Genomic DNA, 25,408 nt, shown 5'->3' on the forward strand with positions numbered 1-25,408 from the left:
TGGTAACAGAACAGAATTTAACCGCCACTACCTTGACAATCAATGGAAGTGGTTATGGCTTATTCTCCGAAAGACTTGAGTGATGAGTCCCAGAGGCCATTCATTTCTCTTAAGCCGGTCATCCTTCAGAAGAATGATGCTCCCAGGCTGAAAGTGAAGACTGCCACTTCCTACGTGGTCGAAGTGAAGAAAGATATTGCTTCTTCCATCTATCCCAGAAGGTCTGACCCAGATGTTGGACTTGGCACCAATGGTGTTTATGGAGGTCTTTCACCTGGTCATCCGCTGGAGCAGAAAGGAGACTCACTTTCTGAGTGAGTATGGTTGCCGGTGTCAATATGAATGGATCGGCTAGATCTGTTGAAACCGGTATGAGAGGAGTTTCCTCTTCTGACTGGAGTTCTGCTTCTTTGATGCAACCTCCGACTCTTAGTAGGCCGTCAGCATCGATAAAAGGATCTAAAGCTCTGAGAGGACTGTCCTTATTAAGGTTTTCCCCCTATGTTGTTAGACTTGTGTACTCTTGTGCATATGTCTCTTCTTGAACTGCATGGATGATGGTTCTCAGCCTGCGAGAGTTCATCCACTGATGTTGCTGTGAGGCAATGGTGCCAGCCTTTGCAGCTCCTGTCTTTGGTTGCTGGATTCTTCTTGAACAGACGAGCAATTTGAGTGAGACGAGCGATGGCATAGATCAGGGAGGTCAAGCTGGAGGACTCGGGAAGCGTTTTGACCCCAGTTGTTTGCTCAACGTGGCCATTTTCATTGTAGAAAGGGCAGATTTCTTCGTCCGTAGGTGGATTCACTTTGTTATCACCCTTGGTCTGCAGAAACCCTTCGGAGCCTAAATGATCAGCTCATTCAGTACAGGGAAGTTTCTCTGTAGGGTGCATTGTAGATGATAAGGACACTGGAAAGGGCTGTATCTCTCCTTCACATGGAAGACGTCTGGGCAGGGCTCAGGGATGGAGGGGTGTTCCTGAGCTATTATATTAGTGTAGTATGTATACACTCTGGTGGACTTGTGGACATCTCTCATGCACACATTACCTACTATCACCCATCCCAAGTCAAGTGTTTGGGCGTAGGGAGCATCACGAGGGCCGTTCAACTGCATACGAACTTTGTGAACCGAAATGATGTCTCGCCCGAGGAGAAGCAGCATGGGAGCGCTTGGATCAAATTCTGGAATGAGTTGAGCCACTGACTTCAGGTGAGGGTGGTTATATGCAGCACTAGGTGTTGGAATCTCTGACCTGTTATCAGGGATGTTGTTGCATTCCAAAAGACTTGGCAGAGGGAGACTGACTGCTCCGTCCATGGATTGGACTTGGTAGAATATAGCTCTTCTTCCTGTTGTCTCTGTCACTCCTGAGCAGGTCTGGAGAGAGTACGGAAAAGTAGGGCCTTGGATGTTGAATGCATCAAAGAACTGAGAACGAGCTAGGGATTTGTTACTGTGCTCGTTGATGATGGCGTATACCTTGAAGTAGGGCTGTGCAATTTAATCGATCCTGCGATATATATCGATATTTTGTTTCCCGAGAAAGTATCGATATTTCAGCCGCGAGTATCGATACATTAAGTCCCATTCAAATCCCCCGTGTTCCGCCTGGCACTCTGCTCGCTGCCCATTACGTCAGCCAGCCGCTAGTGTCGCTGTAGAGCATTTCTAAATACACAGATCTAGTGTGTCTTCTTCTCGCGGTGAGTGCGAAGCGGTTCAGGAGAATGGCGGCGGACATTAACCCAGCACCTCCGTGCTTAAAAGCAGATGTGTGGGAGCACTTCGGGTTTAAAAAGAAGAAGGAAAGTGACAATTTAGATAAAACTATTGCGGTTTGCAAGCTGTGTCACACAAACGTGAAATACTCTGGAAATACCACTAACCTACGAACCCACCTACAACGTCACCACCCGGACAAGGTAATGCTAACTGAGGAACTCAAGAAGCTGCGGCCGCGGCGTGACCCAAAACAAACCGTGCTGGACAGCGATGGCGGTTGTTCCCACAAGTTCCCATCTACTTCACCAAGGTCGCAGAAGATTACAGAGTCCATTGCCTACTTTATTTGTCAGGATTTGAAACCTTATTCCGTGGTGGAAAACATAGGCTTTCGGCGCATGGTGAACGCTATGGAGCCCCGCTATCATGTTCCAACCCACCAACACCTCACCAAGGTTTGCGTTCCCAGGCTGTATGCTCAGACAAAGGCACACGTCAAAGCCTCCCTGGGCAACGCAGAGAGAGCTGCCCTGACGTGCGACGGGTGGACCTCGCGAACAACTGAAGCATATGTCACCATCACGGCCCACTTTATCAATGAGGAATGGGAGCTTGTTACGTATGTATTACAAACCAGGGATATGCCCGAGAGCCACACCGGACACAACCTGGCAGAACATCTAAGAAAGGCCCCGCTGAGTGGGAAATAACAGAAAAGGATCCAGTAATTGTCACTGACAACGCGTCAAATATGACAATAGCAGCTGAGGAGGCAGCGTTCACACTTCACGTCAAATGCTACGCACACACCCTAAATCTGGCTGCACAACGTGCCCTCAAAATCACAGCAGTCGCACGCCTGTTGGGAAGAGTGAGACGCATTGTGAACTTCTTCAGACGACGCACCACAGCCAACCACATGCTGAAAGAGAAACAGAGGCTTCTACAACTACCAGAGCACAAGCTGATGACGGACGTGGTTACAAGGTTTGTGCATAGTTACTTTTCAATTGTTTATTTTGTTTGTATTACTCATTTATTTTGTCATTAATGTAAAGCAGCATTCTGTGCATCCATGATGTGAAGGGCAATATAGGTCTATAAATAAAGTTTCTTACTTTTATTTAACTACAGGTGGAACAGTGCACACGACATGCTAGAAAGATTCCTTGAGCAACAACCGGCCATCTGTGCAGCCCTGCTCTCGAGTGAGGTGAGGAAGACCGAGAAGGATCTGTGCACACTGACTGAGTCAGACGTGACAACAGCTGAAGAAGTAGTCAGCGCGCTGAAGCCCATGAAGGAGGCTACACAGTACACGTCCAAGGAGAAGACCCCCACGCTGTCAGTCATCGCACCCCTCCAGGACACACTGATCAATGGACTGAAACCGATTGAAGGTGAATCTGCAGTCATAAAAGAGATGAAGGCTGCCATGTCTGGGGATCTTCAGAAGAGGTACATCGACCTCAAGGCAACTCTCCATGCATGTTCAGCAATGGATCCAAGATTCAAAAGTCTTCCCTTCCTGACTGAGAACCCAAGACAGGAAGTTTATGATGGACTGATTGCAGAGCCTCAGGATCAGCCAATGCCATCAGAGGTAAGGCAATGATGGTACTGCTAGGTTTAACCCTTGGCCTTGTATCCTATGTAACATCTCCTGGTGAGAGCAAGCATAGGCCTAAATCAGTCTTTCTCAAAGAGTGGTCCGCGGACCACTGGTGGTCCGTGAGCGACCCCTAGTGGTCCGTGAGTATTTTGGTAAAATGTCACATTTGAAATTAATATATTATAAGTTTAAAGTGTTTCTCAAACTGTCTTAAAATGACTAGTATAGAGTGTAGCATAGATGTAGCGTAGCTACGTAGGTTCGTAGCTACGTAGGTTCGTAGCTACGTAGGTTACGATCTTACGTCATAAATGATTTGCGCGGTCAATTTGAGCTGTCAACTGACAAGATGGATCGATGGCTAAAGACAGGGTCAGTTCAAAGAAAATTAAATGACAAATCTGACGTGACAGTCAAGGTGCATCGTCCTGATGCAGGAGATCCAGCAACTATAAGTGGTTCAGCCGCAGCGACAAGTGATTTTGGCACGCATTACTGAGTCCCAGGAGAGCGGTTCGCCATCTAACCACCACCCGGCTGAAAGCTGTGAAACTCGGCTTGATCGCGGAATGTCCAGCGCTAAAGTGAAGAGAAAATATCACAGCGACTACATAAAATTCGGATTTTTCTGGACTGGAGATGAAGAGGATCCCAATCCACACTGTGTTTTGTGCTACGAGTCGTTGGCTAACGAGGCTATGAAACCCGCCAAGCTCAAGCGTCATTTTGAGAGCAAGCACAAGGATTACATCGGGAAACCTTTAGCATTGTTTAAGAAAAAACGTGATGAACTTAAAAAACACATGACGAAGGCGCCCTCACATTTTTTTGCGACAGGGGAAAATGCGAAGGCTACAGAGGCATCATACAGGGTATCCCTTTCTCATCCAAAAACAGGGAAACCTCATTCGATAGGTGAGAATTTAGTCAAACCAGCTGCCAAGGTTATGGCTAATGTATTGTTTGGGGAGAAAGCAAACGACGAAATTAACAGGGTCCCCCTCTCCAATGATACTGTCCAGCGGCGAATAACAGCCATGGCCGAAAATGTGAAAGATCAGCTGATCACACGTTTATGCCAAAGCCAGTTTTTCACACTGCAACTGGACGAGTCAACTGATATCGTGAATGAGGCAAATCTGCTGTGTTTTGTAAGGTACATTTATGATGGCGTTGTGCAGGATGAATTTCTGTTTTGTCGTTCCCTGCCGACCAACACCACAGGGGAAGCCATTTTTGACTCAGTCAACGATTTCATCCTGCAGAATAATATCGACTGGACACGATGTGTTGGTATTTGCACAGATGGTGCAACTGCAATGACTGGGAAACACAAGGGACTGGCAGCGCGCGCAGTAATGCACCTTGCGCCACAGCAACACACTGTTGCCAGTGGCGGTGCGTCAATAGTGGGCGCTTGGGCGCCGCCCACCCTGACTTTTTGAGTCAAAAAACGTTATATATACAACATAATTGAAATAAGAAATGTACCGTGTTTATGGGTTAAATGTGTATGGGAGACCACTGTCAAGAACCGCTAAAATGTGTCCGGACATAATATATTGCCATTCGCCTTTTCTGAGAATAGGCAGGTCGGCTACCGTCCGTGGGCGCCGATAACATGGGAGTCTATAGGAGAGCTTATACTTTTCTCAGTCATTTTAGCAAGGATAGCTTTTCATTGGGGGATGAAACTTAGATCTGTGGGCGCAAAGATTTGCGCCCACAGCCAATGGCATTGTTTCTTAGTTCAATGTGACATTCTTAGATACGCGATTGGACTATTTCGGCGAATCAGCATCGTTATCATTCCCTAACCACAAGCGTAAAGAGCAGCACCGTAGCTAGCTGAAACTTAGATTGAGTGAATATGGCGACATCGATGGCTGAGAACTCCGTGCAAGCTCTACTTAAAACACCGTTTCATCGACTATCAGATGTCGAAAAGAAGAAATTGAAAGACTTGGGACCCGAGCGTCCGGATTTAAACATTCAACAGACGACCACTGATCGCGGGAGAACCTACACTCGGACTTTCTCCTCAAACTTGTATGCTAAGCGGAATTGGTTAGCTGGTTGTACAGTGAGCAATGCCTTTTTTTGTTTCCCTTGTCTGTTATTTCAAAGTCCTGGGACTGAAACACTTTGGACTACAACCGGGATGAAGGATCTAAAGCACTTCACACAAAAATGTAAGAAGCACGAATGTGGCCGCAGCCACCTAACCAACTGTCTTAAGCTAAACCTCTAAAAAAGTGCTATTTAAACCGTGCCGCCCAACTGCGCCCCCCCAAAAAAAATGTTCACCAGCCGCCACTGACTGTTGCATTCACAGAGAACAGCTGGCTGTGAAAAAAATGCCACCATGCCTCAAATCAGTACTGGACGAGCCTGTGAAAATTGTTAATACAATAAAAACCGAAGCACTGAACACACGTCTTTTTAAAGCTCTGTGTGATGAAATGGGAAGTGAACACCCAAAACTGCTTTTCCATACTGAAGTTCGCTGGCTGTCGCGTGGGAAAGTTCTCACCCGTCTATTTGAACTGCGCGATGAGGTGATGTTATTCTTGCATCATACTGATGAACTGTATGACAGACTGCATGATTTCCAGTGGCTCTCAAAATTGGCATACCTGGCCGATGTCTTTAGCGCACTCAATGCTTTGAACTTAGCGCTGCAGGGAAAAGCCGTCACCGCCTTCAATGTGCAGGACAAAATTAAAGCCGCACGCCTCAAGATGGAATTGTGGTGTGTCCGTCTGGATCGCCAGGAGTTTGACTGTTTTCCGACCTTGTGGATTTTCTCCTCGCTGCAGATGAAGAGCTGGACGGCGGCACAGTTGCAGCCTTCAAGGAACATCTGCAAGGCCTTCACTTTCAGCTGGGAAGATATTTCCCAGAACTAGATGCAGGCTATGAGTGGATCAGGAATCCATTTGGGGACAAAACGCACATCGAACACGTCAGTTCCAAGCTCCCATCAAGACAGGTTGACAGCCTTGTGGACATCGCATCTGATGGGACACTGAGGACGACTTTCAGAGAGAAAAGCTTGACGGACTTTTGGGTCCACGTCCAGCCTGAGCACCCAGAGCTGGCTGACGCTGCTCTGAAACTGTTGATGCCGTTTCCAACCACCTAAAACTGTGAAGTTGGTTTTTCTACACTTGTTGGTCTGAAAACAAAGCAGCGTAACAGGATCAATGTGGACTGTGATATGAGACTAAAACTCTCCAGTTTGGATCCAGACATTGTTTCACTGATGTCTCAGCACAAGCAGCACCATTCCTCCCATTAGGTAGCAACAGAGACACGCAGAGTATGAGTGAGTAAACAATGCTATTTGTAAATGTAACAGTGTAAATAATGACCTTGTTTTTACTGTTAAATTCTTGTTAAACTTGGGCCTGCAACCATAGTTTTACTGTGTTTTATTTTTGAAAATACACAGCAGAAGTTTGTGTCGTACTAAATGCGGTGCATTTTGCGTATCTCTCTGTTCGCTCGGACATAAACTCAGTAATAAATGTAGTCTCTGTTTCATATGATGTGTAAAATCTATCAGCATTTACCATTTAAATCGCATGTGAACGAAATGCTTGTAGAATCTGTAGTTGTATTTGTATTGTTGATTTAATGTGTGAACGAGCGATATAGAGAAGGTGACATAAAGCTGTTATTATTAGGCTGTAATTTGTAATATACTGTTGGAGTAGTAAGCAGGCCTATTGTATTTATTCTAGTTTATATTTAGTTATATTTGGTGTATATTTAGTTATATTTGGTGTATATTTCTCCTTCCTTCTTTGTATTGAACTGTTGCACCTCAATTTCCCTCGGGATTAATAAAGCTTCTTGAATCTTGAATCTTGTTTTGGGATATTGGGGGAGTTAGGTGGTCAGTGAGTATTTTTTTATTGGTTAAGTGGTCCTTGGTCTGAAAAAGTTTGAGAAACACTGGCCTAAATAATACATTGTTCAAAGTTTAAAAGGTAAATCCTACAACGTTAACAGTTTAAAATGCATAAATATTAAATAGTTTAAAAAGCATAAATACTATGATGTTAACAGTTTTAAAGGCATAGATTTTAAATACACTAATTCAAAGATTTATTACAGTGAAAGCTCATGAATTTCATTTCATGTTGACCTATTTCATTTAGTTGTCACTTTGGAGTGTGGTCGAAGAGGGCACAGGAAATGGTAGCGCTGATGATGAGGGGATGGCATCCGAAGAAGAGACTGTAGATGATGGTGTGCGATTCAAGGAAGGAGAGAGCAGTCAAGGTCAGTATCACCCATTGTTCTCTAGTGAAGCACACTGTGTTGTCTGAACCTCTGAGCAGGAATTATGGAATATGATTAACTATAAATGTGTTTTTGTTTTTATTGTTTATTTATTTGAAGGTCAGCATCCTCCACCCAGGAATCCAAAGCCGTCTTGTCCACTGGCTGCCCTTCTTGGTGGTGAACGATACGGTGGTGGAGCACAACCCAAGACAAATACCCAAGAGGACCAGGCCAAGGAGCAGATGACCCGCTACAAGGAGGCAGATCTCTTGGAAGTGAAAGAAGATCCACTGGTCTGGTGGAAGGAGCACCAGTATGAGTATCCACTCTTGTCACACCTGGCTAAAAGGTACCTGTGCATCCCTGGCACTAGTGTCTCCTCGGAGAGGGTCTTCTCTACCACCGGAGATATCCTCACTGCTCAGAGAAGTGCACTTCTCCCAGACCACGTTGATCAGATTCTATTCCTGACCAAAAATCTGAAGAGAATGTAGATGCAGTTATGTAGAGAGGAGCCTTTCTGTTTAGTGTTTTTGGCTTAAATGTTACTCCTTTGGACTTGAATTATTGGCAGGTACATTTTACATTAAATGTTGTTCTTAGTGACTTGAATTATTGGCTACCTCATATTCTGTGTTAAGCTAACAATGCTGTAAAATCATCTGTTCAGAACAGGCCACCTGCTGCACCTTTTAATTCTCCATTGTCCATTGTGATACTGCACTTTATGTACTTACGTTTCAAAGGCTTGTAAGCTACAGTTTGCACTGTTTCAATAAATGAAACTAATTTTCTCACCACATATTTTGATTCATTTTGTCCAGCATTTGCAAGCTGTAGACTCTCTGTCTAGTCAGAGCCATATATTGTGTAATTGATGCTTTCAGTTTTCAGTTGAATTAATTCAATCCAAGTCAATGGAACACTCACCAAAGATGTCACCAAAATCACACTGTCCCTTTAAAATCTTTCAGAAAATGATGTAAGTGTATCAAATTATATCGAATCGTATCGTTGGCTGAATATCGTGATATATATTGTATTGTGAGCTGAATATCGTGTATCGTATCGTGAGATTAGTGTATCGCTACAGCCCTACCTTGAAGGCTCTATCAGGATGGCCAGCAGGGTACACTTTGGCAAGGCACATCTTCGAGCATGATCTGCCATTCTGATTTCCACCACAGACTTCTGTGCAGCTAGTTGTGATTTCTGAAGATGGAGCAGGGACTTGCTCCCCACCATGCACCGCAGAGGGGCATGACTTTTTGATCCATGGCGCGGGTCCTGGGTGAAGGGCAGATATGTGTGTCTCACTCCCACACTCAAAGCATGTTGTTGTGGATTTACAGTATTTGGCAATGTGCTGTGTAGATGAACAACAGTTAAAGCAGAACCTGTTTTCCTTCAGTAACGCCTTACGTTCCTCTAAAAGTTTTTCGTGGAAAGCCCGGAACTTCTGCAGTAGATGAAGTTTTTTATGAATGGGGCACAGTCTCTCATGATCGTCAGCTTTAATATTGTTTTTGTGTGGAGGAACGGTATAAAGTACATCTGTTTTGTGTACTGAGATTACCTTCTGTCTATTTGGTCTCCAAGGAGTCTCGTTTGTCATTGGAGGTGCATCAGCTTGCATGATGAACTTAAAGCTTGGATCGTTTCTTATCGTAGCTTGTTGTCTGACGAAGTCGACAAAAACTTTGGAAGAGATCTGGTGCTGTAGTTTGTAGCTTGAGCAGAGAGAGAGCCACTTCTCTTGTAAGTTCAAGGGTAACTTTTGGACCAAAGGATTTATTCCCCGTGCTGTGTCGAGGTATTGGAGACCTGGTCTCCGTCGGTCTTTGCTGTCTCCAGTTCCATCAGGAGATCAGTTAACTCATGAAGTTTTGAATAGTCTTTGTTAGAGATTTTTGTTGCATTGGAAGAGTGCAGCTTCAATCACTTCGGGGGCTCCATAAGATGCATCCAGTCTATCCCATATCATCTCGAGCCCTCTATCTGGGTAGTTCACAAGGACAGTCCTAATACGTTTGGCCTGCTCAGCCGAATCTTTTCCCAGGCAGTTAACCAACAAATCTATTTCCTCGCTAGCTGTCAAGTCTAGGCACCTGACCGCATTACGGAAAGACCGTTTCCAGGCTCTGTGGCTGGTCGGTGAATTGAATCAAGCCTGTAGTGACCAGCGCGCGGCGAGCGAAATATCTGACGAGGTCAGTCATGTTTGATTGTTCATGGTAAGAGTATTGAGGTGCATCGGTTAGACATGGTGGTGGGATGAGCACTGTAGGTTCGAGGCCTTGCTCCAGACGTGGGATGATTATCTGGTGAGTAAAGCTACACATTCGGAGCGAGTGTACTACAGGATTTGCTATAGGATTTGGTGTAGTGGAGAAAGCGTCAGTGTTTCCTTTGCTACACTCTGCTTTGATTCGTGAGGTTTGGACAGGGAACGCTGATGCTGGCTCTGCGAGTGGCTGCCCGATCTCGTCTTGAGACAGCTGATGCAGTGGTGGTGCAAACTGTACTTTACTTTGCTCTTTGGCCTGCTTGGCGACTTATTATTCAGTGCACTCTGTAGGGTCAAAGGGAGTTGCAAGTAGTTGGTCAAAGTGATGTTTGGAGCTACTTTGGTCAGTGCAGTCAGCAGCTGCCTCTAAAACCTCAGCTTCGGCGACAGCAGCCGTTTCTTGCTGTAAAGATAACATGTCCACTGTTGCTTCGAGTCGTGCTTTTTCCACTTTTAGGGCCATTTTCTTCTCTGCAAAGCTTAAGCGTGCCTTTGCTGCCTCTGCCTTCGCACAAGCTATGGCAACAGCGGCCCCAATTATATGTAGGTTTATTGGATTAAAGGAGGGTGAAACTACAAACAGACGAAAGGCATAACTACAAATAAAGCTTGCTGTAAATGTATTGTAAATACACTGTAAACACACTTTTTAACTCAATGAAATGACTCTTTTTAAATCGTTTTACATCACTTATGTTTACATTTGAATTGCACATTTATAAAATATTTATCAGATATGTATTACTTTAAACGTATCAATAAAGTGATCTGACAAAGTTATGTATTAACATGTCATTAATAAAGTATTCTACTGCAATACAAACTCCATGAGAGTATAAGCATAGCACATGTCAAACGTAACTCGACTAGCCTAGCTTCTAGATTAGCTTGGTTATAATTTTGTCATCAAACTGCTCAAAACAACATTATCAACAGCAAATACACAACTGTAGTCAAACACAAGAATATATGATGACTATACATACCGGCGATGCTGCGTATGGCATAAGATGCAATCTGATGTTAGCTGATGATAGCAGACAGCAAGACAACTTGAAACTTATACAATGTGCTCTCTTTGCTTACTGAACATCACTTCTGCTTTACCACATTTCTAAGTTGCTTAGAAAATGCCTCTGCCCTCTAGTGACAGGTGTATGAATCCACCTAGAGCAGGCCTGGCCAACCCGCGGCTCCCGAGCCGCATGCAGCTCTTTGCCTGGTTTCATGCTGCTCTTAGTTCTTGTTTGTGTTTTTTTAATGGCGTGTTCACTTTTTTCGTCAAATGCGCATATGTGTGAGATGAAAATGCCGCAGTTTCCTAATTGGGGCAAGATCATTCAGTAAACAATTAGTGTCAAGTTCGCTCTCAAAATGGCAGGGAAAAAATGCACAGCAAAGCGTAAATATGAAGATGAACACAGGACATTTTTAACAGAGTGGGAGAGTTTATATTATTTTGTTGAACGTAATGGCAAGCCATTCTACCTTATATGTCAGGCGTCATTAGCGCATTTCAAAGCTTCAAATCTTCAGCGCTACTTCAGCTCACTCCATGCTAACATCGACCACGAATTTCCAAAAGGAACTGAACTTCACAAGCACAAGTTGGTCACTTTGAAATGTCAGGCAGAAACGCAGATACAGTTTTTCAAAAAATGTACCAAGCACTCAAAGACCGTAACGCTTGCATCGTATCGGCTGGCTTGGAACATTGCATGGGCTAAAAAGCCATACAATGAAGGGGAGTTTATTAAAAAATGCCTCAGTGACGTTGTTGAAATCTTGTCTCCTGAAAACAACAAACTAAAACGAATGGTATCAGATGTCCAACTGTCCCGCCACACTGTTGAACACAGAATATCGGACATTAACACGGCTATTGAATCACAGTTGCACTGTGACCTTCAAGCATGTGAGTATTTTAGTGTTGCATTGGATGAGACTTGTGACATACAAGACAAGCCTGAGTTGGCAATATTTGCACGGTCTGTGTCAAACGATTGTGTGATCAAAGAAGAACTCCTTGATATTGTACCATTAAAAGACAGAACCCGTGGCATAGATGTGAAAGAAACGATGAAGGCTACATTTGCGAAAGCAAATCTGCCCATACCAAACTAACTGCAATAGCCAGTGATGGAGCGCCCGCGATGATCGGATCTGTGAACGGGCTTGTGGGGCTGTGCAAAGCTGACCAAACATTTCCCGAGTTTTGGAATTTCCACTGCATCGTCCACAGGGAGCAACTCATGTCTAAATCATTGAATTTAGACAACGTCATAAAGCCTCTAATGGAAATCGTCAACTACATTCGCACACATGCGCTTAACCACTGGCAATTCAAGATTCTCATCGCTGAGCTAGACACAGGGCTTCCAGGTGACCTGCCGCTGCACTGCACTGTGAGGTGGCTATCAAAACGGCCAGGTACTCTCCTGCTTCTTTGAGCTTTTAGATGCCATGAAACTGTTCATGGAAGAGAAGAACAAGGACTGTCCCGAGCTCTCGGACCTCGAGTGGATTATGGATCTGGCCTTTTTGGTCGACATGCTGTGTCACTTAGACAGACTGAATCTGTCCCTGCAGGGTAAGTTAAAAATGCTGCCGGACCTGGTGCAAAGTGTGTTTGCGTTTCTCAACAAACTGAAGCTGTTCAAGGCGCATATTCAAAAGGGAGATTTAACGCATTTTCCCACTCTGCTAAAAGCCAGCGGGCAAGTCACCAGCGCCACCCTGAATAAGCAAAGAGCCAGATATGCAACACTGGTTGAAAACCTTTACGAAAGCTTTGTGTCCCGGTTCCGTGATCTACAACTGAAAAGGCCACAGGTTACGTTCATCGTCGACCCATTCAATGCAGAGACGGACTGTTTGAAAACCCGCTAGTCACAGATGAGGCTGCGTCTGAGTTGGAGATGATCGGTCTTTGTGAGGAGGACCAACTGAAACCTGCTTTAAGCAAAGGGACCATTGAGTTCTGGAAAAGTGGGCCAATGGAAAAATACCCCAATGTCAAACGGGCAGCGCTTAAGATACTGTCAATGTTTGGGTCAACATACGTCTGCAAGTCTGTGTTTTCTACCCTGAAACACGTGAAATCAAAGCATCGATCTGTTCTGACTGACACCCATGTGAAAGAATTGCTTCGAGTGGCAACAACGGAATACAAGCCAGATTTGAAGAGTATTGTTCAAGGCAAGGAATGCCAGAAGTCCCACTAAGCAACATGCATGGTAAAAGAAAAACGCTATTGTAAATTATTATATTTTTGTTTATGGACTTGGTTTAACTAAGAGTTTGCGTGTGTGAGAAAGTGCACACAATGTTCATTGTTGAAAATGACTGGCCTGTACTGTAGGAGTCCATTTCTGTCATTATTATGTTGGTGTGTGACATTTACAATAAATCTGGCTGAGCAGAAGTCTGTGTGTGTGAGAGAGGAAGGGATGGGGTGATGTTCATGTTTGCCCATGTGGCTCTTTGCGGTAACACAGTAAAAAATGTGGCTCTTAGTCTCTTAATGGTTGGCCACCCCTGACCTAGAGAATAACACTTAACAAAACCTGGTAACAGAACACCTATACCTACATATTCAATTTTCCTAACATTATTTAATATTGATGCATTTATGTGACACCACTGAGGACAATAATTCAATCAATAGAAATTATATTTAGTGCAAAGTTCAGGCGTTACCAGGCCCAAAGTCTGTCTTGCAGTGTGTGCAATGTAACAAATTAATGTAAAAAATGTATGATGGATTATGCCTCATTGACAGAAAACATGTGGAACACATTGTTGAAATATTGCCTCTGAACTGCATGCCCTCTGTGCCATTAAAAAAAACTAGCAAAATGTATCAATAGTTTTAGAGTTAAAAGGAGGCAAACTTAAGGAAATAAAAAGTGAGTTACAACTAAGGTCACCCTCCATTCCACCAATGGTCACATCTTTTACAAAAGGAAACAAACGCAGACATCCAATCTGACACAACATCCAGCCTGTTGGATGTGAGATGAGATTACTCAGCAAGCAGAGGTGAGATAAGGGAAGGATAGGGTGGCGAGCAACAGTAGGTGTAAGAAATAAACAGGGGGAATAAGAAAAGCCATTGAGAATGATAGGAAGAGTTATGGCTGGGGGAATTGCTTGTTTCTGCATGCCTGCTGTTTGTATTGGAACTGGTTGAGCTGAAGCTGCTGCAGAATCAGCAGCTACACACTCACACTCTGAGCCAGGAGCATCACACTCAAGGCTTAACCATGAAACCCATGTGAAAATACACCTGCACTGTATGTAAATGAGATGTGCACTGTATATACATATAACTTGTACTCACACTCAGATCTGCTCATATACAGTACATATCTTTACATACAGTGAAGGAAAAAAGAATTTGATCCCCTGCTGATTTTGTTAGCTTGCTCACTTTCAAAGAACTGAGCAGTCTTTACTTTTAATGGTAGGTTTTTTTTTTAACAGTGAGAGACAGAACATTAAAAAGAACATCCAGAAATGTACATAAAGAAAGATATAAATGAGCATTTAATTGTGGGAAATACGTATTTGAAGTATTGATTTATTTGTAAGTGGGCAATTTTACAAAATCGGCATTGGATTAAATACTTATTTCCTTCACTGTATCTGTATATATGTACATAAAGCTGAGCAGTGTTTTACTTTATGTTGTTTACTTCACGTGATGCTCACCTGATAACCAGGCAACGTCATAGAGCATCAGCGGATAAACAATAATGTTAAATTGTTGTTTGGTGGAGGGGGTTTGTGTCCTGATTGAGTTTAAATCAGAGACTCACTGACCTCTGGCAGCACGATGAAGGCTCCGGTCATGATGGTGAGGACGATGTTGATCCCGAACAACCAGCGGAGGAAGATGAAGTAGGAGGCGACGCCTGACCCAAAGTGACCTGAACCAGAAGGAGGATAGGATCTGTTAGACAGGTTTCATACACTAAACACTCAGGGATTCAGTGCTACACAACCAAGATGTTTCTTTCTTTGCTCCGAAAAAGGCCATCGTTATATGGTATACACCAAACATTGTATAATATGATAGATAACTGTCCTGAACAACATCAATTAAATTCTCGGTAATTCAAGTAAAACTGTCAGTCAACTGCCAGCACATGGCAGGATATGACTGTCCTTTACGGATATTAAATACAATAAATGATAGCATTTTGGACATAATTGAGTGACGTAATTTATCAGAACAAAGAGATGACTCACTTTCTATTTTCTTGATCCTCACTTCCCAGGGAATGAACAGAACCAAAATGTTGTAAAGCACACGTGAAAGTTTCTTCAGCAGCTGCAGGAGGAAAAGGAGGAATTAGCAACTGTTTTGTAACCTCTGAAATTAGGTTGGTTAGTTTAATATAGTCATCTGTAACGCAATATAGAAATACCTCGGGTAGTCACTCGGTTAGTGTTGTATCTGAAGCTGGAACAACGTGAAGTTAATAAATGTTCATATCTGATCAGTCTGGGTGACAGAAAACTGTTTATCATAATGATGACAATACATTAATTTATAGTGCTTTCAAGAGAACACAGAATTTTAACATGACAAAGTAGAGGATTGAAGACCCAGTACTTGAACTGAATTCAGGTGCATAATTCAGCTGGACGTTAGATCCCATCTGTTCTGTGAAACGTATCTGATAATAAAATAATATGAGCATGGTAAAAGCCTCGGTGACAGAGATTTACAACAACACAAGATGTTCACAATTGTCTCTGTAGTGCTGTTATATCATCCTTATTACCAGCTTAGTTTAATACTCGACTGATTGATCAATCTGGACATTTCAGAGCTTGTTATTATTCAGGTTATCAAGATCATCCTTCGTGTCAGCTCCATGATCACCGTGTCGGGTTTTCTTATATCATTAATGATCGCTTTGTTGCACATTATCAGAAATTAACTTTCTAACAAATCCTCCAAACTTAACAACAAAACACAGAACTAGTCATTGCCTTTCAAAATATAACACACCGTTTATGAATTTTCTAAGCTACCGATGCAGTGATTTTCAACCACTGTTCATAAAGATTGTCAGGTGTGCCGTGGGAAATAATCCTATTTCACTTAATCGGCCCCAAATACAATCCAGTGTGATTGTCAAAAGATAGCTTGAATGTCATCTCCAAACAAAACACCTGTCACTTCAAAACAAGAACACGGACTATTGAGAAAAAGGTCACTTTTATGGGAAAAATCCCAAAGAGAGAGCTCTGAAAGCTAGCTACTTAGGAACGGAACACATAGCCAAATTGAGAGACTGGTCATTGGATTAGCATTATATACACGCTGTATTAAGCTACAGTGTGTCATTTAGTAACTTTGTGGCTGTTGTTGTGCCGTGGGACTTTCTTAATGTAAAAAATTACTCAGGAAATGTTGAAAAACACTTTCCTAGAAGGTAGCTATGCCTTTAAATAAATGTGCATCAGATCTACAGCTCTTATTGTTCAATTTGAATCTTCCAGTGTTTTTTTAAACCACCTCAACGCTTCAAGTTGTGTTAACCTCACACACCTACAGTAACCCAAAGGGGTTGTTACGGAAAAGGTTTCGATGATGTTTAAAAAAAAACAACAAAGCTAGTTGGCTTGCAAACAGAGGTATAACAATACACCTAGCATTAGCCTTAGCTTCTGAGGCTTTTCTGGTCAATGTAAATCAAAAGTGTTTCTAGTGTTTCTCCATAATCCTAGCAGCTGTCTCAGATGAATTACATTAGTTATTTTTATGCCGTCTGCACATGTCTCTTGCATAGCGCAGGACATCATTCTGTTGTCCACACAACAACGGAAGCGATGTGACTCTGCTCGGCGCTTCACATCTGATGTTGTGATGAGAAATCAAATCTGAAGTGAGAAGATGATTATTAATCCAGATAAGGTCAGCTGGATCAATAATTCACATTTTCAATTAACTGGGAGCCAAACTGTACAATAATAATAACTCATCATCAGACTGCTCAATTTATTCTAATGGGCCTGAACATTTTAATTAAACTGAGCTATAACAAACGGCCATAAATCCACTCATGCTGCTGTGCTACAGCTGCAGAGTTGTCTGTCTCTCTGTCTGCCTCTCTGTGTGTGAAACACACACAGACAGATACGTGAAGTTATCTACAGCATGTGTGTGTGTTCAGCTCACTCAAAGGGAGAGAAACGCTTTGTTAAAATCAACCTCAGCAGCCGCACAAAGGAAACCCAACATGTTTTATTATTCTGGCTCTGACCGTCAACGTACTGCAGTGCAGTGAAATAACACAAAGAAGCTCCTCTCAGCAAACACTCAGATAAAATAAATGCACTTCAGTGAGTCCAGGACATATTTCACTGAACTTTACAGGAAAGACGATGTCGACTTATTTTTTCATTTCCATTTCCACAGCACCACGCCCTCCGGTTGTATTTCCCTTGATTTGTGGACACTGTTCTGATCTGGTAATATTATAAATAAAAGCATGCTTTATATTCCACAATCTGTCTCCGTGGCTGCTTGAGTTAATGGGTTCATTTCAGGTTGGGCAAAGGGCCCCCCCCGATGAGTCATACCCACTTGGCTGAGTAGATCTACAGAGAAGGAGCCTTGAAGAAATGATATAAACCTGAAAGGCTGGAGGGAGTGTTGGGGAGTCCCACTCTGAAATTAATCCCTTGAAGATTAAAGAATTTCACTCCTAAAATCATTATTTTGTATATTAAGTACTCACCCTTGTACTTGAGTAAAAGTAGAAGTACTCAGATCTTGTACTTCAGTAACAGTAGAAGTACTCAGGTCTTGTACTTGAGTAAAGTAGAAGTACTCAGATCTTGTACGTGAGTAAAGTAGAAGTACCAGAGTGTAGGAATACTCTCACAGTAAAAGTCCTGCATTCTAAATGTTCCTCCAGTAAAAGTAGAAGTACTCAGGTCTTGTATGTGAGTAAAGTAGAAGTACCAGAGTGTAGTAATACTCTGTTACAGTAAAAGTCCTGCATTCTAAATGTTCCTCCAGTGAAAGTAGAAAGTACTCTCATCTAAATGTACTTAAAGTAGCGACAGTAAAAGTAGTCATTGTTTGATTGGTCCATTTCAGAATAATATCTCTGATATGTTTTATAATTATTGATCATTAAAGTGTTCTCAGAGCTGGTAAAGGTGCAGCTAGTTTGAATGGCTTTGTATACTGCAGGGTAGCTGCTGAATTTACTCCAGGTGAACTAAAGTCTGACTTAAGGTCTGATTATATTTACCATCATTAATCCAGATCTGTAAAGTAACTAAAGGGATTAAATAATTGTAGTGGAGTAAAAGTAGCATACAATGGAAATACTCAAGTAATGTACAAGTCTCTTCAAATTGTGTATAGAACTTGAGTAAATGTAGTCGTCCTACATGAAGCAGGGGGGTTGCACACTACACAGCTTTACCATACAATGTTTTATTTTATTAGGTCTTGCATTGTACTCGACATGGGGTAAGGGTGTAAACTTTAGCCAAAAGTAGTACAGTGTGTGTGTGTGTGTGTGTGTGTGTGTGTGTGTGTGTGTGTGTGTGTGTGTGTGTGTGTGTGTGTGTGTGTGTGTGTGTGTGTGTGTGTGTGTGTGTGTGTGCATGTGCGTGTCTCTGTGTGTGTGCGTGGGTGCGTGTGTGTAAGTCAGTGCTGTACTACTCGCGATGACTCGAAAGGACTCCACTTTGTCATTAAAACCCTGAGGTCAACGAACACGCCGGCGCGTTTTCGATGTGTTTCTATTAATATTTATGCCATAATACGGCGTAGAAATGTTGCTGGAACCGGTAGACTCTCTTCTTTCCGATGCATTCTCCCGCGAGATCCTACGTGATTCACAGCCGGAGCTAGGGGGCCAATAATAGAGCTTGACGCATACATCTTTGTGAATGATGTGTGTGTCAAGCTCTCTTATTCGCCCTTTCAATGCATATGAAAGTTCATAGCGCCCGCCATTAGGACACGGCTATGAGCTGCGGGACCACAGTTATGTTTTTTTAAGTTTAACAACACAGGGTTTCCCACACACAGACTTTACGGGGGCGGGCCGCCCAGGTACATTAACGGCCGCCCAGGTGTATTTCGCGACCCATTTAGTCGCGAGCACGACGCCATCCGCGATCGATTAACTAGTGGACAATGATCTCCTCGCTCTACGCCTCCTGTACCTGTTCGCTCTGCTATCGTGTGTGTCGTCCCCCCCCCCCCCCCCCCGGACTTGATCAATAGGACTCGACTCGGACTTGACTTGGATGAGTAGTGGAATCGGACTCAACTTGGAAATGTTTTTAATGACTTGGACATAGTGACATAGGCATAGTGACTTGACTCCAACACTGGTGTGTGTGTGTGATCTTACATCAGCTCCTGCAGTCTGGTACCCTCGGGTCCTGGTCAGGCGGCCCTCGTACTTCAGAACGATCTCTCTGGCCTGCCTGGACAAAGACACACAGTTCACTGACACACTCTGATGTGCTCTTTACTCAAGTGATGCCTACACATCTCTACTTCTTCTCTTTTTGCACCATCATACATCATGGATGTATAAAGGCAACAGGATACAGCGTTGGAAGCGGGACCCTGTTGCACAGTAGAGCATGAAGCCAAAAGTTCCTGACTTTCCAGAGCTAAAGTACCCAGGTCTGGGCCCTCAGAGCGTGCGCACTCGCGTTTCCCTTAGACACAGCATCATGGCCAATCTTGGCTCGTTCAATTGAATGGAGATGGAGATTACTCTGGATTCAGCTTTTAGTGCATTTTACAACTTTTAGACCTGATGATTCTAATAAGGGCTATGCTAATGTTCGTCTTAGAAATTGAGTGATCCTCTGATTTACAGACGTCTCTTTACCAATGTAAGTCAATGGGAAAAAGTATTTTGGGTCAAATGACATCACTGACTGGCAGTTCTAGTGCTGCTGCTGAGTCCTCACTAACACTACTAGAGTGGACCACATCAGTCCACTCTGAAGTCTTTACACTGGCTTCCTGTCGATCAAAGAATTGATTTTAAAATACTGCTGCTGGTTTTTAAAGCTTCACATGGGTTGGACCCAAAATACATTAATGATCTCCTGCCAAATTATCAACCATCCAGGAGTCTCAGGTCTTCTCGGATGGGTCTGCTTTTTGTCCCAAGAGTGAAAACTAAAAAGGAGAAGCAGCGTTTAGCTTTTATGCACCCACTATCTGGAATAAAGTCCCAGAATCCTGCAGGTCGGCTACAACTCTTGCTATTTTTAAAACCAGACTGAAAACGTATCTTTTTACCTCTGCTTTTGATTGAGCTGTTCATATGTCACGCTGCAGTGTGGTTTTCATTCATGTATGTTATAGCTGTTGTGTTTATCCCACTATCTTTGCTTCTTAATGGCTGTTTTTAAATGCCATTTTATAATGTGTTTCTGCTGCATTTGCTTTTAAATGTTGTCTATTTTGTTTTATAAAGCACTTTGAATTGCCGTGTGCTGAAAGGTGCTATATAAGTAACCTTGTCTTGCCCTGTCTTGCCTTACTACCATTTGACCACTACACATTTTGCCTCAACGCCCAGCGCACTTCCTTGAAGTTTACAGGTGATGATTGACAGTTTATTACAGTCATTACGAACAATTTTCAAAATGAATGAGAGGTGAGAATGAATTAGAGTGAAAGACAACCCCTAGTTTAGCAACATCTTTAGCAACAATCTCACTCTCAGACATATTTGTTCTTTTTAATATATTATGTAATGGATGGTATTCTATAGAACAGGGGCACCTGATATACATACTATTTGCCCATATATTATGATTAAAGATGCAGGATTTAGAGGACTGAATACATTTATTCCAGTGGGAGGATTGTTTTCTATTGTTACCCGGCAGAGTGTTGGTTCTGTGGTCTAAAGCAAATTGGTTACTAATTTGTGCAGTCAATACTCTTTAATACATTACACATTTTGAAATCGTAGCGCAGACCAGTCCCAGCAGTGCGGTCCCATTAACACAAAGAGAGGCAGGTGATTGTGTTGCTTTACACTCCATAAGCTGGGGAACGCAGCTCACAGCATGGGGCCTTTCAGAGGGCTATGAGCCGAGTGTTAATCAATGGACCGTCAGCACACACTTTACTCACCCTCTAATGGAAAGTCATTTTTACAACTGGAGAACACCTATGGTTCAATTTTTTTATACTATAGCAACATCATTATATTATATTTTGTTACGATAAGGGTTGAGACAAAGTTCATGAGTAGAATTTCTCAGGAAATCTTGGTAAAAGTGACTGATTTTGTGACGTGAAATACGAGCTGTTATTGCAGTGGGAGTAATCGCAGACATTCAGCCAGAGATTAAAGAGGGTATAAAAACGCAGACTTGCATCCCATCCCTGATGATGGTACTAAAACCTCTGCGGTAATAACGGACGGCCCATATAAAACCTGTTATCCATGGCACATACTCAGCACATCTAAGAAGCTCTCTATCTCCTCTAGTTTTCTCTGGCTCAGCCTCTTCTATATCTGCTGCTCTAATTACATTCAGTCCGATGTTAGGACACCGCCTTCACAGTTTTATGCCTGACCCACACTGAGGGACGAGCTACCTCACAGATGTGGACACTCACACGGCTTATGTGGCTTTTTTGACGCCTGGATGAATGTTAGTGTATGGGTTAGGGTTGGGTTTAAATGCGATTCTGCAAAATTAAAAAACCCATCATATACAATGTCTCATATATGTGACCATTTATTTTAATGTATACACCTCATCTGCCAACTCGTAATCAGCCCGGTTACTGAGTCAGCAGTTAAAGAGGAGGAACCAATGAATGAGTCAATCAGTGAGTTTACAGAGTTGGGATGCATCTGCAGAGGCTCTGTAACCAACCCGTGCTCAAAATGACATACATGTTCTAATCTGCAGCACATCTGTCGTGAGAGACATGTCATGCTTTATTGGGCTTTTGATTGATTTGTATTTATTCCTTTTTTATAATTTTATTTTTGTCTTAGTCAGTCCCGTGTTGGTTTTAAGAGTTCTTATCACAAAGCTTTGAGTTAATGCGACTGTTGAGTACCTGGGAAAGGGGGGTTATTTGTTTTGGGGTTTGTGAAACATTTTGCTTTACCTTTATCTATTAAAAGTGCTATATTAAGAAAGTTTGCACATGTGAAACAGAACAGTTTAACTTTCTCAAAAATTCAGAGCCTTTACTTAAGTTAAAGAAAAATAATGTGAATGTCATGCAAGAAAATGAACTTAAGTATAACGAATATAGTGAGCCAAAATATCTATTGTATTAAATATAAAGTACCCAAATTACAAAAAGTTAAATGTGTACAGGTGTCAATTTATTTTCTCCAAATTGGCTGATTAAATACATTTATTGGATCAATTAATAACAAAATATAATATTTGATAAACTTTGGTATTTTTCTTCTTTAAAATTGTAATTATTAAAGTAACTGGTGAGTGCAAAGTACTAATTTGAACTTTGTAGTAGAGTTGAAGTATAAAGTGGCATGTAAAGAAATACTACCTTAGCATACTTCGAATTTGCACTTAATTATAATACTTAAGTAAATGAATTATGTTACAAACCATTTTTTTTGTTTCAATATTCAACCACAATGACCATATACCCCCCTCCCCCCATACAGCACTGGTAGAACTGCTGCAACGAGGGAACTGCTTTTCTTTGAAAATGTGCAAGGCAAAACATCGGGCTGCTGTCAGAGTCAGTGGTGCTGCTGTGTACCCAGGCCTGGGGAGTAACAGATTACTTGTAATGGGAGGTAACTGTATTCTATTACATTAACAGAAGACGTGATGAGATTACTATTAGATTTCTAAAAAAATGGGGGTCACAAGCAGGGTTAAAGTTTTACAATATATTTAAAAAATAAAGACCAATATATTATATGTCTTTTTGGTTTTCATTTAGGATACTTTCATTATTGTTTTTCATTATTTTTCACAACTTCTTTTAAATGCAGAAAGTGGACACCTGCTTTAATTCATTTATTTAACTACACCAGCATTTGTAAACTATACTATTCTGTGGGGCTAGCCTATAATTTAAGAGGACACATTTTAGATCTTAAACATCTTTGATTCTTCCTTCCTAAGGTCACATTGTTCTGGTGTCTTACATAATACACTTATGAAAAGCATCTGTTGATATTTCTTTTTTTCATGGTATTTGCACTGCATTTGATACTGAGGTAATCCAAAATTAACTGAAAGGAATGAGGATACATTTATAATATTATAATGTGATACTCAGATTAGGTTGATTACATTCTTTATGCGTAACTAACTAGCAAATGTAACGGATTGCATTTTTAATGGAACCCTCCCAACCCTGGATGTCACACTCATCTAGCATGAGAGTTAAACAGATAGGAGGGAGTTATATAGGATTACTATAGCAGTTTGACTCTCATTCAACGTGATGTAAGTCATCATGTAAACCTCCTGAGGTTTTGGTGTGTGACCTGCTGAGGCACACACGCCTCAAATTCAGTGATTTATTTCCAGAGCCCTTTCTTTAGGAGAGGTACATTTAGTAAAATCTACGCAGTGTGTTTATGTGTGTTTAAGAGCAAAAAGACGAGGGGAAAACTCTGGTTACTTCAGGACTTTGAGCTTGCGTCTCATTGGCCAGGGTCTGGTCCGGATGTTGGCGATGATCTCCTTCTGGTACTGAATGTTCTGGAACATCTCCTCCGGGTCGTTGCTGTCCGCCCGTTCATCTTCTTTGTCCTGATCATCTGAGGAGCTGCAGGGGGACACACAGGGGCTCAATCAATACATAATTACAATTTGTTCTCTCAGGGGGCTTTACAGTGTATACAACACCCTCTGTCCTCAGACCCTCGTAGTGTACAAGGAAGAACTCCCAAAGTAACCCCACAAATGCACCGGGAGACATCTTGAAAACCTGCAGGACAAAGTGGGAGTGTCCAATGTCTGTTAACATCATAAGGAAAAGGAAAAAAAGGTTGGAGGTGGAGGGGGGCTGGCCATTATGTTTCACTCAAATCAAACCAAATTACACATTATTTAACGTCCATTATTGCTGACCGTCTATCCATGCCAGATGGTTCAAATTAATCGGAATTGGGTTACATTTAGCTGATGCTTTTCATCAGAGCAACTTACAATAAGTGCATAAACTATGAATATACAGATGCAGAACAACAAGAAAACTGCAGATGTATTCACTTCAAATAGACCAAACTATTGTGCTGTTTCAGTTTAAAATGGGCTAAGCTCTTTCAGTGATTTTATCCCTAATTTTACAACAGAATACCGTTATGCAGAATCAAACCAGAACCATGAGAGGTTACTAGATCCTTAATATAATTGCCAAAAAAATGACCTTCTGTCTGTGGATGGACTAACAGCTGTCACAATGGACGGCTGACAGGGAACTTCTTCTCTGCGTGTCCGATTGGTGATGAAGTTTGCTTTCAGGTCCAAGTCAGGTCCTGTCGCTCTTTTTGAAGAATGTGTGCTACACAGAACTGATGGTATTAGTAACATCCCATAGTAAGATGTGATTTTTAATTTGACCAATTATAGATATTTATTTAATTGCAACGTGTAAAGCGGGACTAAATTCACATCAGATTAACGTAAAACATAAAGATGTCCTCTGTCTGCAGGGATTTTTTTGATCTTCCCAACATTTAATCCCTATTTTCTATATGTTCAAAATTCAGAGGTCGATGCAGAGATAGGATTACACTGCTGAAAATCAGAAGGATTGGTAATGAGTCACCTAGCAATAGTCCTGATCAACACTGTAGACATATATGGCAATCCCAACTGTCCTGTCTGGTAATGACTCAAAACATAGTACAGGGTTTAGAGACACAAGAAATGCAGAGTAACATATTAACAACAGAAGAATAGGATAAAAACCTTTTTTAAAAAATGCTATTTTCCCTTTCATCTTGTCCGGACCATGATGTATCCCGTGCAGCATAAGTAGTGTACATTTATTCATAAGTGACTTTGTGTTTATGACCTTAAACGGATAAATGCTGCAGCCTATATCCAGTGCAGGCATGCAATTGTCATTGTCTACGTTGCATTGAATTTGTAAAAATAGAAACTGTCTTTATTTAAGAACAAAGCTGATTTACTTATTTCAGAGTAGAGGAGGAAAGGAGAATCATGTTTCGGAAGCGTAAATAATAAAAGTTGCTCTTCAGATAAATGATACATGCCATGAATCAAATTCATTGACATTACAAACAGGATTTATTTTAGGGTAAAACTGAATTCACAGCTGGTTGTGAACATTTTACTATCACAGGATTACACTTGATAGCATTATCATCACATTATTGTCCGAGTTTAACAAGATACATGTTATCATAACAATAACAAATGGATGAACTGATTACGCACAGTGTATGTCTTTACTGTACTTTATATGCACTTTTTAATATTATTT

The 25,408-nt window shown here is 41.9% G+C and overlaps 1 protein-coding gene across 1 annotated transcript in view; it reads right to left on the reverse strand.

The window, feature by feature from the left end:
- Positions 1–25,408, reverse strand: part of LOC134863401 (transmembrane channel-like protein 3) — a 57,219-nt gene that overhangs the window by 31,440 nt on the left and 371 nt on the right. Inside the window, exons 2-5 of the mRNA XM_063881898.1 lie at positions 23,576–23,722; positions 19,317–19,392; positions 15,172–15,253; positions 14,743–14,849 (exon numbers count right to left, since the gene is read on the reverse strand). Coding sequence (XP_063737968.1) covers positions 14,743–14,849; positions 15,172–15,253; positions 19,317–19,392; positions 23,576–23,722 — 412 coding nt within the window. The remainder of the gene's footprint in view (positions 1–14,742; positions 14,850–15,171; positions 15,254–19,316; positions 19,393–23,575; positions 23,723–25,408) is intronic.

Source organism: Eleginops maclovinus, chromosome 4, assembly GCF_036324505.1.
Source record: "Eleginops maclovinus isolate JMC-PN-2008 ecotype Puerto Natales chromosome 4, JC_Emac_rtc_rv5, whole genome shotgun sequence".
NCBI classification, from domain to species: domain Eukaryota; kingdom Metazoa; phylum Chordata; class Actinopteri; order Perciformes; family Eleginopidae; genus Eleginops; species Eleginops maclovinus.